The sequence below is a fragment of the Jaculus jaculus genome, chromosome X (assembly GCF_020740685.1).
Source record: "Jaculus jaculus isolate mJacJac1 chromosome X, mJacJac1.mat.Y.cur, whole genome shotgun sequence".
Classification (NCBI taxonomy): domain Eukaryota; kingdom Metazoa; phylum Chordata; class Mammalia; order Rodentia; family Dipodidae; genus Jaculus; species Jaculus jaculus.
In genome coordinates, this window is record NC_059125.1 from 68,940,043 (window position 1) to 68,954,802 (window position 14,760).

The 14,760-nt window shown below is 38.8% G+C and overlaps 1 protein-coding gene across 6 annotated transcripts in view; it reads right to left on the reverse strand.

The window, feature by feature from the left end:
* The window catches only part of Atrx (ATRX chromatin remodeler), a 249,302-nt gene that overhangs the window by 86,158 nt on the left and 148,384 nt on the right, over window positions 1-14,760 (reverse strand). For all 6 annotated transcript variants that reach the window (XM_045140174.1, XM_045140173.1, XM_004666979.2 and 3 more), the window contains 4 exons: window positions 9,547-9,688; window positions 7,944-8,053; window positions 6,426-6,572; window positions 5,645-5,822 (listed from right to left, as the gene is read on the reverse strand). In XM_045140174.1, coding sequence (XP_044996109.1) covers window positions 5,645-5,822; window positions 6,426-6,572; window positions 7,944-8,053; window positions 9,547-9,688 — 577 coding nt within the window. The remainder of the gene's footprint in view (window positions 1-5,644; window positions 5,823-6,425; window positions 6,573-7,943; window positions 8,054-9,546; window positions 9,689-14,760) is intronic.

Sequence of the window (14,760 nt, forward strand, 5' to 3'; positions counted from 1 at the left end):
AAGCCAGATGCAACAGGTGGCACATGCATCTGGAATTCATTTAAAGTAGCTGGAGACCCTGACACACCCATTTTCTTTCCCTCTTTCTCTCTCTTTCTCTCTCTTTCTCTCTCTTTCTCTTTCCCTCCCTCCCTCCCTCCCTCTCTCTCTCTCTCTCTCTCTCCTCCTTCCCTAACTACTCCTCTCTCTCAAATAGATAATAAAAAATTAATTGCAAACAAACACCAAAACAAAAAACCTCATGATTATGCAATCATAAGAAACAGAGAATTTGGATCCCCAGGACCCATGGAAAACCAGATGCAGTAATTCACATCTGTAATGGCAACATTTCTATGGCAAGATGGGAGGTGGAGACAAGGGGAATCCCTGGAAGATCATGCTTAAGCAATTCTGATATGTGCAGTGGGGAGCAATAGAGACCTTGCCTCAAACAAGGAAAAAGACAAAGACTGATACCTGTCCTCTGGCTTCCACATGTGGTATGATATTCATATGCCTGTGCTCACATGAGCACAGACACAATAAAATAAAACCCAGTGTAAAACTTACAGATCCTGATTTTTAAAAAGGCATCTATTAGAAAACCATAGCTAAATTATGGTTAATGGTGAAAGACAGAAAGCTTTCAAAAGTCAGAAACAAGGGCTGGAGAGATGGCGTAGTGGTTAAGCGCTTGCCTGTGGAGCCTAAGGACCCCGGTTCGAGGCTCGATTCCTCAGGACCCACGTTAGCCAGATGCACAAGGGGGCGCACGCGTCTGGAGTTCATCTGCAGTGGCTGGAAGTCCTGGCACGCCCATTCTCTCTCTCACTCTCTATCTGCCTCTTTTTCTCTCTTTCTCTCTCAAATAAATATAATATTTTTAAAATGACATAACATTGGCATGAGGATAGTTATAGTGAGAATAAAACTAAGGATCCAGAAATACTTGTGTCTGTGGCAAATAGATTTTTAACAGTGTATCAACAGGAATGAAGAAAGAAAAGCCATTACGGCCAGGTGTAGTGGTGGAGTTCAAGGTCATCTTCAACTACATAGTAAGTTAAAGGTCAGCCTGGGTTACAATAGACCTAGTCTCACAAAAACAAAATAGGAGTTTTTGTTTTTTGGGATTTTGACGTAGGGTTTCACTCTAGCTCAGGCTGACCTGGAATTTACTATGCAGTCTCAGGGTGGCCTTGAACTCATGGTGATACTCCTACCTCAGCCTCCTGAGTGCTGGGATTAAAGTCGTGCACCACCACACCTCACTAAAATAGGACTTTTTTCTCTAAGAAGTTATTTAAAAACTAGATATCAAAATGTAAAAGTAAGTAAATAAATAACATTTGGCAGCTACCTCATATCACACACAAAATTAAGTCAAAATGATCACAATGGTAGAATTAAGAGAAACAAATAACTGTAAAATACCAAAAATGAAACACGGGAAGCTGGGAATATGCTTCAGCGGGTATAGAGCCTAATAAGCATGCACAAAACCCTGAGTTTTGTCCACTATCACTATATCAACCAGGAGTGGTAGTGTATGCTTATAATTCTAGCACTCAGGATACAGAAGCAGAAAGACCCCAAGTTCAAGGTCATCCTCAGCTACACAGAGTACAAAACCAGTTACATGAGACCCTGTCTCAATTTTTTGTAAGGGACACGGTGGCACACACCTTTATTCCTAGCACTCATGAAGCTGAGTTAAGGAGGATCACTGTGAGTTTCAGCCTGGAGCTCCAGAATAAGTTCCAGGCCAGTGTTGGCCAGATTGCCTCAAAAAATAATAATAATGATTAATAAAAATATTTTCAAGAACCAGTCATGGTGGTACATGCCTTTAATCCCAACACTCAGGACACAAAGGTAAGAGCATCACTGTGAGATTTAGGCCAAACTGAGACTACACAGTGAATTCCAGGTCAGTGTTGGCTAGAGCAAGATCCTATATCGAGGGGGAAAATAAAACCAGCTCATTTTTTTTTTAAGAAAATGACCTAAATGCCCATAAGTTGATGAATACATTTACAATATGTGGCTAATATGAATACAACAGAATATTATGTGGCACTAAAAAGGAATAAAATACTAATATATGCCATAGTGTGGATCAAGTTTCAATATATGAATTGAAATAAGACCAATCCAATATTGCATGATTCCATCTTTTTTGGAAAGTTCAGAATATGTAAAACTTTAAGAACAGAAAGTAGAACTATGGTTACTCAGGGATAAGAAACAGGGGTAATTGAAAGTGATTGCCAATAGGGTTTTTTCAATATGATAAAAAATGTCCTGTAAGGTATAGGTATGATCATTACACAGCACTGTGAACATACTATATGTTATTGAATTGTATGGCTGAGGGGGTTGAGGAAATGGTGCTGGGAAGTGAATCGCAGGACCTCATATAGTCTATGCAAGTGCACCACCACTAAGATATATCCTTAGCCACAAATCATTTACTTTAATATAGTCAAATGGTTAATTTTATGTTGCATATATAAAAAAGTAAAGGTCCAAGCATGCGGGTACACTCCTGTAATCCTAGCATTTGGGAGGCAAGAAGATCAAGAGTTCAAAGGGTCTCAGCAACACAGAGGATTCTGAAGTCATCGTAGCCTGGATGAGAACCTCTCTCAAAACAAGCAAGCAAATAAAACCTAAACATTTAGATAATATGCAAGGAAATAGAGACTGAAACTCAGTTATCACAATGAATGATAGATGCTTAGAGGAATTCAGTAATCAACTAAATTAGATGCTGTACAAAACAAACAAAAAACTACAGTAATAGAGATGATTATTCACCAAATCTTACTAAGCTACAAGATAAAGAACAAACGTTAATATATGTAAGCAAGGAGAAAAATTATCACATTTATGAGTTTCTGAAATAGGGTCTCAATCTAGCCCAGCCTGGCCTAGAACTCACAACAATCCTCCTAACTCAGTCTCCCAAGTACTAGAATCATAGGAAGAAGTCACCAAGTGTATCAAAATATTTTTTTTTGAAGAGTGCTGTTTTTTGCACTGTATTATTTTCATAAGATATTTTCCTGATACTCCACGTACAAACAAGATAAGACAAGTGCTTATTATGAAAGATTACTATCTCCACGCTTCCTCAGAACATCCTGAACACAGCAACTTAATAGTGGAATCAAGACAAGTCAGATTTCAAATTTTCAATATAAAAGCAAAGTATATAATGTAACAGCTTGTAATTTCATAATCTACCCATAAAGCCAGGTCATGGACCTTTTAGACATTTTTCAAGATCCATTCTACTTCCAAAAAAGACATCATGGAGCCAGGCATGGTGATGCATGCCTTTAATTCTAGCACTACGAAGGCAGAGGTAGGGGAGGTGGACCACCATAAGTTCAAAGCTACCCTGAGACTACATAATGAATTCCAGGTCAGCCTGAGCTAGAGTGAGACCCTACCTTGGGGCGGGGGGAGAAGAAACATCATGGGGAAAGAAGAAGTATACTCTTATAAACATCAATGAATTGACTTTTTTATTTTTATTTATTTATTTGAGAGTAACAGGGGGGGAGGGCAGATAGATAGAGAATGGGCACACCAGGGCCTCCAGCTGATGTGAACAAACTCCAGATGCATGTGCCCCTTGTGCATCTGGCTTACGTGGGTCCTGGGGAATGGAGCCTTGAACCAGGGTCCTTAGACTGCACAGGCAAGCCCTTAGCTGCTAAGCCATCTCTCCAGGCCCAATGAATTGATTTCTTCATGAACAGTGTACCACTCTCTGGAAATATCTAGTACCATGCACATCTGGGCCTGTACAGTGTGTGGACCAGTAGAAAGTGAGGTGGAAACTTGGCCCTTTTAGGGGTGGAGTTGGGAAAATAGGAATGAAGAAAGGAAATATACCCAATATCCAGACCTCTGTAAATGCTATTTTCAATAAAACAAACCATGGTATCTTGGATAAATGGCTGATTCTGGGCACAGGACAATACAATACAGACCTGGGGTGTTCTATAGTACCAGTACGCAATTTAGGTGCTCAAAAACAAAAAGATGGGAGCAAGAGAATATAGAAGCTAAGCTTAAAAACATTCCAAAGCCTAAAGTTACACAGTTGGAGCATAAAAATACTTAATAGCAGTTTACAATCCAACAAAAACCAGATGAGTCCATATTGATATAAATCAGTGACTGAATAAATAAATGGCCAACAAGGGACAAATCTTCCTCTTTCTTTGTGAGAGAGGCTCTTACTAGGTAAGAAAGTTGATTTTGCATGTGTGATCCTACTACTTCTACCTACACAAGTAGAGGGATTAGACATGTGCCACCATGCCCACCATATAAATCTTTCTTAAAGAAAAAAAATTAGGGCTGGAGAGATGGCTTAGCAGTTAAGGCACTTGCCTGCAAAGCCAAAGGGCCTTGGTTCAATTCCCCAGGACCCACATAAGCCACACGCTCAAGGTAGTGCATGTATCTGGAATTTGTTTACAGTGGCTGGAAGCCCTGGTGCATCCATTCTCTCTCTCTTTCTCTCTCCTTCCCTCTCTCTCCTCTCTCCCTCTCTCTCTCTCTCTCACCCTCTCTCAAACAAATAAATTAAAATAAAATATTTGGGGGGAAAAGAAAAATAGATAAACTCTATGTACAGATACTGTCCTTTGGCCCTTTCTTTTTTCATTCTTTCTTATCTATTCTACCAAATAAATAAATAATGAGTAAGCAGCAAATCTAATGATATGACGGATAGAGACTTCAGAACTGTTTTCAGATTATGAGATTTCTTATAGTCTAAAATTCACACATTTGGAAAAATGTCAATTGTGAGAGAAAATTGATACATGTTTGTTTACAAGGTCTTTCTTGAAAACTCAAAATAGCCGGGCGTGGTGGCTCACGCCTTTAATCCCAGCACTTGAGAGGCAGAGGTAGGAGGATCTCCATGAGTTCAAGGCCACCCTGAGACTACATAGTGAATTCCAGGTCAGCATGGACTCTACCACAAAAAAAAAAAAAAGAAGAAAACTCAAGATACTTCCAGATTCAAAATCTGAACAGCTATCAACATTACAAGTGATGTTATATTATTTAAATAATACCTAATCCAAAGAATGTAAAAGACAAAATTGGCCAGGTATGGTGGCACATGCCTTTAATCCCAGGACTCGGGAGGAAGAGGTAGGAGGATTGCCAAGAGTTTGAAGCCACCCGGAGACTACACAGTGAATTCCAAGTTAGCCTGAGCTAGGGACCTACAGTGAGCCCCTACCTCAGAAAACCAGAAAGACAAAGTCCTAAAAGATAACTGAAACAAGTATCAGTTTACTTAATAGTTTCTCAATTATTAAATGTTAAATAAGGGCTGGAGAGATTGCCTAGTGGTTAAGGTGCTTGCCTGCCAAGACTAAGGACCCAGGTTTGATTCCCCAGAACCCACATAAACCAGATGCACAAGGTGGCACGTGTGTCTGGAGTTCATTTGCAGTGGTTCAAGTCCTGGAGTACCCATCCTCTCTCTCTCTTTCTCTCTCTCCCTCCCTCTTCATTCTCAAATAAATAAAAAAATAAAATATTAAAAATAAATAAATAAATAAAAATAAAATAAAACAGAAAGGCTTTCCAACTTGCTATATGTCAGTGCTTGTTAGTACCTTACCTGGATCAACTAAAGCTTTATTGAATATTTCTTTAAGCTTTCGACTCTTCACATTCCTTCCTTGAGCAAGATTTCTGTACATCTCATACCCAATGATCATAACACCTCCATCTTCTTGCCACCTCTGTAGCATATAGCTTCTTTCTTGAGGGCGTTTCACAGTTGCTAATTCAGAGACCTTTAAAAATAAGAATTTTTAAAGTGGTTATTAAATGTATGGATTCAAAATATTTTTTTATTGAAATATATACTGCTAACTGAAATTCTTTTTTAATAAATATATTTTATTGACAACTTTTATACTCACAGACAACAAACCATGATATTTCCCTCCCCCACTTTCCCCTACATAACTCTCCCCTCTACCATATCTACCATATCTCCGCCCTCCCTCCCTCCCTTAGTCTCTCTAAATTAAAAATTTGATGTCATGTCCAGACAGAAATTGGCCTTGATACCCATAACCTCATAGTGCCTAGCAATACCTATATAGGACTCTCATAATTTAAGCTATTTTTTAAGTATTATTTATTTGCAGGGAGGGAAGAAAGATGAATAGGCATGCCAGGGCCTCCAGTCACTATAAATGAACTCCAGATGTATGTGCCATTTTGTGCTTCTGCATCTGGCTTTACATGGGTAACGGGAAATCAAAATGGTGGTTGATAGGCTATGTAGGCAAGCACCTAAACTGCAAAGCCATCACTCCAACCCCTGAATCTCTTGTTTTAACTGTACAAATTTTACACAATTATAATATAGAACATTTAAAGTGTAATACCTCAAGCTTTTCATCATCTTCTAATCCTTCTTGCCACTTCTCAAATTCATTCATCCAATTCAAAGCAGTATTAAGAGGACAAACCACTAAGGCTGTACTAAAATCCAATTTGTCACACAAAAGAACTGTGTGAAGAAAACTAACCACCTATAAGAAAACAAATTAAGTTGCCATCTTCATGTAAATATTCACAGAAAATATTAGAAAATCATGTCATCATAACCTAATAGCTTTGCTTTAAACAATAAGCCAACAATCAAGAAAAGATCATTTCCAACTCACATAAAATACAGAGAAAGATGGAAGATATTAAAATGAGAAACTTTGACTAGAGAACATATAAGGTCTTTCCAACTCTACAATTTGATTATTCTATGATCAACATAAAGAATAAAAGATGTCACAACAAAACAAGGGCCCTAATTGTAACAGAATACCCCAAAATGATCTTTCGAAAACAGCACTGCCCATTTAAAAGGGAATAATATAATATATTCCTTGTATATTTAAACAGGTGCTAACTGATTCTACAATAGTCCTCTTATGTTTAAGCATACACATATTTACTAAGTTCACATTTCTGCTATAACTTCTGCCATCACCCAAATGTAACTTGTTGGCAGTACTACAGATTGAACTCATATCTTTGTGTGTGTTAGGTAAATGCTTTTCCTCTGAGCCATATACTTCACCCTTGAAATGCAGTAGTTTTAATTGCAAAAGAGATTTTACTCTTTTTTTTTTTTTTTTTTTTTTTGGTGGGGAGGAGGTTTCAAGGTAGGACAAAGATCTGGTCAACCCAGGCAGGCTGACCAGAACTTCACTCTGTACCCCGAGGCAGGTGGTGAACTCACGAGGAATCTCCTACCTCTGCCTCCTGAATGTTAGCATTAAAGGTATGTCCCACTAAACCAAGCAGACTTTACAATCCTATTACTGCAGTAACACAGACTATTAAAAAGCTATAGTATCTTTGTACAAATGTTAACTCTTTTTTTAAATATTTTATTTATTTGAGAGCGAAAGACAGAGAGAGAGAGAGAGAGAGAGAGAGAATGGGTGCGCCAGCGCCTCCAGCCACTGCAAGCAAACTCCAGATGCATGCGCCCCCTTGTGCATCTGGCTAAAGTGGGTCCTGGGTAACAGAGCCTCAAACAGGGGTCCTTAGGCTTCACAGGCAAGCACTTAACCGCGAAGCCATCTCTCCAGCCCACAAATGTTAGCTCTTTAAACATGCATTCCTTAATTCTCAAACCTCCCTTCTTAACACTATTATCTCAATATATATATATACACACATATATAAATAAATACATAAATATATATATATACATGTATATTTATTATTTAACTTTCCCCAATAGATTATAAGACTCTTGAGGAAAAATCTTCTTCTTCTTCTTCTTCTTCTTCTTCTTCTTCACTACTGTAATTGAGACACTATAACTTTGCTTGCAACACAACAGAATCCAATATATATTCATACATGCATAAAACAGAATAGCTGTAGAGTCTTACCTGTAAAGTCTTGCCAAGTCCCATGCAATGGGCAAGAATACATCCTGAACCTGGAGATTTCTTTGTCTTTTTTACAGACTCACAGCAGCAATCCCACATAAACTGAACCCCTAAAAATGACAGTTTCATTAATTTAATAGTACAAGTTGAAACGCTTCCCACCAGAAACAATTAAAACTTCTAAGAAACACACTACACGGGCTGGAGAGAAGGCTTAGAGCTAAGTGCTTGCCTATGAAGTTTAAGGACCCCAGTTCGACGCTCGATTTCCCAGGACCCACGTTAGCCAGATGCACAAGTGGGCGTGTGTCTGGAGTTCGTTTGCAGTGGCTGGAGGCCCTGGCACATCCATTCTCCCTCTCTATCTGCCTCTTTCTTTCTGTCTGTCAATCTCAAATAGATAAATAAATAAACCTTAAAAAAATACTACTCACAGCTAATAAAATTCTCAAAATGGAACTGGAATTGTTTTCTCTGCTAAGGTAAACTTGAAATACAATACAAGACTAGGACAGGGTGACTTCTATTCATATGACCTAAGCTATCACTACAGATGTCTCTATAACATGGGATGGCCCAAAGAGACATAGTAATACTTTAAATTAAAAATTTTAACCAAAGAGGAATTATTCCCTAACAAATTTACATTTAGGTTTACTGAGCCAATAAGGAAAACAACATCCTGAAAGATAATCTTGATTTCTGTAACAGCAGAGAATGAGCAATAAAAGGCACTTGACAACCCAAGTAGAATTTTTTTAATACTTCCCTTGTAAGTTCACACAGACATTCAAAATTTATTAGTTTTACTGTAACACAGCAGAAGGTGTAGAGTTGAGCAGCTTCCTAATACCAATGTAAGAAACACACTTAGAAACCAGACCTGGAAAATGTTCAAACAGGGGCTGGAGAGATGGCTTAGAAGTTAAGGCATTTACCTCCAAAGCCAACGGACGCCAGTTCGTCTCTCCAGGACCCACGTAAGCCAGATGCACAAGGTAGTTCATGCATCTGGAGTTTGTTTGAAGTGGCTGGAGACCCTCGCACACCCATTCTCTCTCTCTCTTTCTCTCTGTCTGTCTCACTCTCCCTCTTTCTCCCTCTTCAATAAGTAAATTAAAAAAATAAAATATATTTGAAAAAATATTCAAACAATAGTTTACAAAGAAAGTGCTTCACTAACTCTAGCTTTCCCTAACCCTTTATCTCTTAGCTAACCATTACAGGCTGAATATACATACCCATTAGTAAGTAGCATTTCTTCCCTTTGTTTGTGTCTTGAGATAGTGTCTCACTCTAGCCAAGGCTCACCTGGAATTCACTATGCAGTCTCAGGGTGGCCTGGAACTCAGAACGATCCTCCTACCTCTGCCTCCCATGTGCTGGGATTGAAGGCGTGAGCCACCACACCAGGCAAGTAAGTAGCACTTCTTGCCCACTTACAGTATCAAACAAAATGTTGCTTTTTACTTCCATAGAAGCTTTAAAGGACAAGAACCATGCTATTTTATCACAATATATCTCTATTGCTAAGCAGAATGTTGGGCACAAAGAAGACAAAAAGGCAGTATTTAACTAACTGAATGATTTAAGAGCATCTTACCATCCACTTGATGAGGTTTCAACTTTATAACCATATTTCTGTGAACCTGCACTAAAGGTTCTTTGGTTTCTTCATCTTCATCTAAAACCAATTTAGTTGTTATTGGACACTTGGTGGGTGAAGCATCTTCAATTTCTATCACCTGCAAAAAATGGATCTGCTTATCGTTAAGCTCATAAAACTCTTTGAAACAATGTCTGAGTACCAATTTATCAAAGAAGAGTCTCCAAATTACAGGCTTCTGCGTGAGAAGGAAAATACTTGGTAGCAGAGGCCAGTAACTTAAAAAGGAGACATAAAGGAAAGAGAAAGGAAGGGAGGAGGATACTTAATAGGTTGATATTGTATATATGTAAGTACAATGATTGTAATGGGGAGGTAATATGATGGAGAATGTAATTTCAAAGGGGAAAGTGTGGGGGTGGGGAGCTAGGGAATTACCATGGGATTTTTTTTTTATAATCATGGAAAATGTTAATAAAAATTTAAAAAATAAAAAAAAATAACTCAAAAAAGTCTCCAAATTACAAATTTGTTTATCAGTTCCCATATAAGACATCCAATATTTTGACTCAAAAAGGATAACATAAGGCCCAAACTTATGTTTTCCAAAAAGAAAAAAACCACCAGTTAACTCAAAATCACTATAGTTAGACCAGAAATTCAGTTTAATGATTCTTACCCAGGATAACTCAATACACATATATTAGATACAGGTGCAAGAAAAGTATGAAAGAACATTTATAATTATGAGAATGACTAATCAGGACTGTCACTAAATGAAAATGAAAACCTGACACTCAATGAAAAACACTAAATATAAGCTGTGAAAGGGAAAGCTTCAGAAACACTAGTTTCAGAACCATAGGTTCAAATATAACGGCAAGAACATATAATGACATCTAGTTTCAAAGGAAAAACAATTGTCTATAATGTCTTCTTTAGGACTGGAGAGATGCCTAGCAGTTAAGATGCTTGCCTGCAAAGCCTAAGGACACATGTTCAACTCTCCAGATCCACAAAGGTAAGGCAAACACAAGATCATGCATGCACACTAGGCGGCCAAGTATCTGGAGTTCGATTGCAGTGGCTAAGGCCCTGGATCAATTTTCCCTCTCTTTCTGTCTCTCTCTCTCTCTCTCTAAAATAAAAAAATAACAAAATATAAATAAATAAATAAAATATCTTATTTCAAAGAAACCTTCCTACCAGGAAGGTGGCACACACCTTTAGCCCCAGCATGTGGGAGGCAGAGGTAGGAGGATCACTGGGAATTTGAGGCCAACCTAAGTATACAGAGAAAATTCCTGAGCTATAGCAACAACCTACCTTGAAAAACCAAAGGAAAAGAAGAAAAAGAAAAAGAAAACTTGGGGAGTGGGAATATAGATCAGTAATAGAGTGCTTGCCTACCATGTACAATGGCTTAAGTTCAATCTGCAGTATCACAAAATATTGGCAAAACAAAATTTAATTAGAAATATATACACAAGCCAGAAATGGTAGTCCATGCCTTTAATCTCACCAATTAGGAATCAGAGGTAAGAGGATTTCCATGAGTTTAAGTCCACCCTGAGACTACATAGTGAATTCCAGGTCACCCTGGGCTAGAGGGAGACCTTACCTCAAGAAAACAACAACAACAAGATAAATGGAGAGTGAAGGTTCAAAGGGGAAAGTGGAAGGGAGGGAGGGAATTATCATAGGATATTGTTTATAATTATGGGGATTATCAATAAAAATTACAAAAGAAATATACAAACAAGCACAAGAGTTATGTATATATCCTTCTCCCCTATTTTATCCTAATTCACATTTTGCAGCTAAAAAACTAGTTATATGAGTTCACATATTTTTTTTTTTTTTTTTTTTTGGTTTTTCGAGGTAGGGTCTCACTCTGGTCCAGGCTGACCTGGAATTAACTGTCATCTCAGGGTGGCCTTGAACTCATGGCAATCCTCCTACCTTTGCCTCCCGAGTGCTGGGATTAAAGGCATGCGCCACCACGCCCGGCTTCGAGTTCACATAATTATTAATCATCACAAGGCTGATATTTATATCTGCAGAATTGGCCTCCATATCCCATAATCTAACAACAAATATTATTTTGACAAAGGAAATGTTTATATGGATATTTCTTTTTTTAATTTCTTTTAAATTTTTTTTTGTTTATTTATTTATTTGAGAGCAACAGAGAGAGAGAATGTGCGTGCCAGGGCTTCCAGCCACTGCAAACGAACTCCCACTGTGTGCACCCCCTTGTGCATCTGGCTAACATGGGTTCAGGGGTATCGAGCCTCGGGCTGGGGTCCTTAGGCTTCACAGGCAAGCGCTTAACTGCAAAGCCATCTCTCCAGCCCTTATATGAATATTTCTATGTTTTCATGAAAAAAAAAAAAGATTTGGGATTTAAAAACTGTAGGATAAGTGTATGGCTCAGAGGTAGACTGTTTGCTAGAAATTCCAGGATAGAAAACAAGTAATAGCCAGGCATGGTAGTAAATGCCAGTACTCTCAAGACTTGGGAAGAAGAGACAAGACAGACAGGAGAACCAGGAGTACAAAGATAGCCTCAGCTACATAGTGAGTTCGAAGACAGGCTAGGCTACATGGCACCCTCTCTCAAAAAAATAAATAATTATAAACATCATGATGTTTAGGGAATAAAATTCCAGCCACTGATTTATTTTCTTATTTTTAATTACAACTAGAAAGAAGTAGGAATTTTTTCAGGCATGAAATAAATTTTTCCAACATATACAAAAGTAGACAGACTAGAATAATGAAACCTATTGCTGCTGATAAAATTAGGAAATTATGGCAGTTTTGTTACTGATAGCCTCCCATCCACACTCCAACCCCTTTAAGCCCAGCACTTGGGGGGCAGATGTGAGCTTAAGGTCACCTTGAGACTAGTACGGAATTCCAGGTCAGCCTGGGCTATGAGATCCTACTTTAAAAACAATTAAAACTATGGGTCTGGGAGAAGACTCAGTGTTAACAGTACTTTCTGTGTAATCATGAGGATCAGACTTCAATCCTCAGCACTCACAATGAAAGTCAAACATGGCTGTGATACTCCTATAGCCCCTGCATTGAGGGGAACAGAGACAGTACGATTGATGTGGATCAGTAGTCAACTGTCTTTAGACTTCACATCTGCATAGATACACACATACTATACAAAAACCAAACTAAATAAAATTTAAGAATATTATGTAAACAAAAAAAGAGGGAGGGAATACATCCCTGATACTGAAAACCTACAACAAGGGTAGTCATGAGCCCTAGGGGTGTAAGGTCTGCTGCTGTCTGACTAAATGTATATACTGTGCTTAACAAACTGCCCAGTAAGCACTTCTCCTAATGTTCATACGCTTATATTGATGCTACTATTAATTTTGGTTGAGAATCTTCTCTTTTCAGATGGCATTGACCTTGGGATGACTCAGAAGGCAGCATGGTACTGGAAAGAAGTGACAGGAGTGCTCAGCACTGCAGTATCTCTATCACACCTTCCAAGGCTCAGGGTCTGTTACTGAAGAGGTGGCAGAAAGAATGAAAGAGTCAAAGAAAGGGTAGGACTCCTTACAATGTGCTCCTCCAGACACAAGATGGCCTGGATATCCATGACCTCACAGTGCCTGACACTACCTACACAAGACCATCATAATAGTAGGAAAAGATCATGACATCAAAACAAAAAAGAGACTGATTGAGAGGGGAGGGGATATGATGGAGAATGGAGTTTCAAATGGGAAAGTGGGAGGAGGGAAGGCATTAACATGGGATATTGTTTACAATTATGAAAGTTGTTTAAAGAAAAAAAAAGAAGGAGCTGAAAGGATAGCTTAGCAATTCAGGCACTTGCCTGAGAAGCCTAAGGACCTGGTTCAATTCCACAGAACCCATGTAAGCCAGGAGTTCATTTACAGTGGCTAAAAGCCCTAGAAAGCCTCTTCCCCCCCCCCCCATGAAAAAAAGAAAACAGAATCGGGGAAATGGCACAAAGGATAAAGTCACTTAGGCATAAAAAGGAAGACCTGAGTTCAGGTCCCCAGAACACAATACCCAAAGTGTCTCTCTAACCTCTACAAATGCACCATAATATTCATACATATTTATTTAAATATTACAACTTCTCAATACTGAAATGTTTGGAATCTGGAAAACAAAGTTAAAATCTAGTTTTACCCAGGTATGGTGGCATACTCCATTAATCCCAAAATTCGGGAAGCAGAAATAGTAGGATTGCTATGAGTCTGAGACTACACAGTGAGTTTCAGGTCATCCTGGTCTACAGTGAGATCCTACCTCAGAAAATAATAATAATAATAATCTACTTTTAAAAGGTGGTGCATGCCTCTGGAGTTCGTTTACAGTGGCTGGAGGCACTGATGTGCCCATTCATTCATTCATTCATTCATTCTCTCCCCCCCTGCAATAAATAAAGCACCTAAAAAAAATAATCAGGGCTGGAGAGATGGGTTAGCGGTTAATCACTTGCCTGTGAAGCCTAAGGACCCCCATTCGAGGCTCGACTCCCCAGGACCCACGTTAGCCAGATGCACGAGGGGACACACACGTCTGGCATTCATTTGCAGTGGCTGGAGGCCCTGGCGCGCACATTCTCTCTCTCTCTCTCTGCCTCTTTCTCTGTCACTCTCAAATAAATAAATAAAAATAACAAACAAATTTTTTTTAAATAATCAATGGGCTAAAGAGCTGGCTCAGCAGTTAAGGTACTTGTCAGTAAAGCCTACGACCCAGTTTCGACTCCTGAGTACCCATATAAAAAAAGAAGTACGCTGGGCGTGGTGACACACACCTTTAATCCCAGCACTTGGGAAGCAGAGGTAGGAGGATTGCCATGAGGTCAAGGCCACGCTGAGGCTCCATAGTGAATTCCAGGTTAGCCTGGGCTAGAGTGAGACCCTACCTTGAAAAAAAAGAAGAAGGAAGAAGGAAGAAGGAAGAAGGAAGAAGGAAGAAGCAGAAGCAGAAGCAGAAGCAGAAGCAGAAGCAGAAGAAGAAGAAGAAGAAGAAGGAAGAAGGAAGAAGGAAGAAGAAGGAAGAAGAAAGAAGAAGAAAGAAAGAAGAAAGAAGAAGAAGAAGAAGAAGAAGGAAGAAGAAAGAAAGAAGAAAGAAGAAAGAAGAAGAAGAAGAAGAAGGAAGAAGAAAGAAAGAAGAAAGAAGAAAGAAGAATGCAGTTCA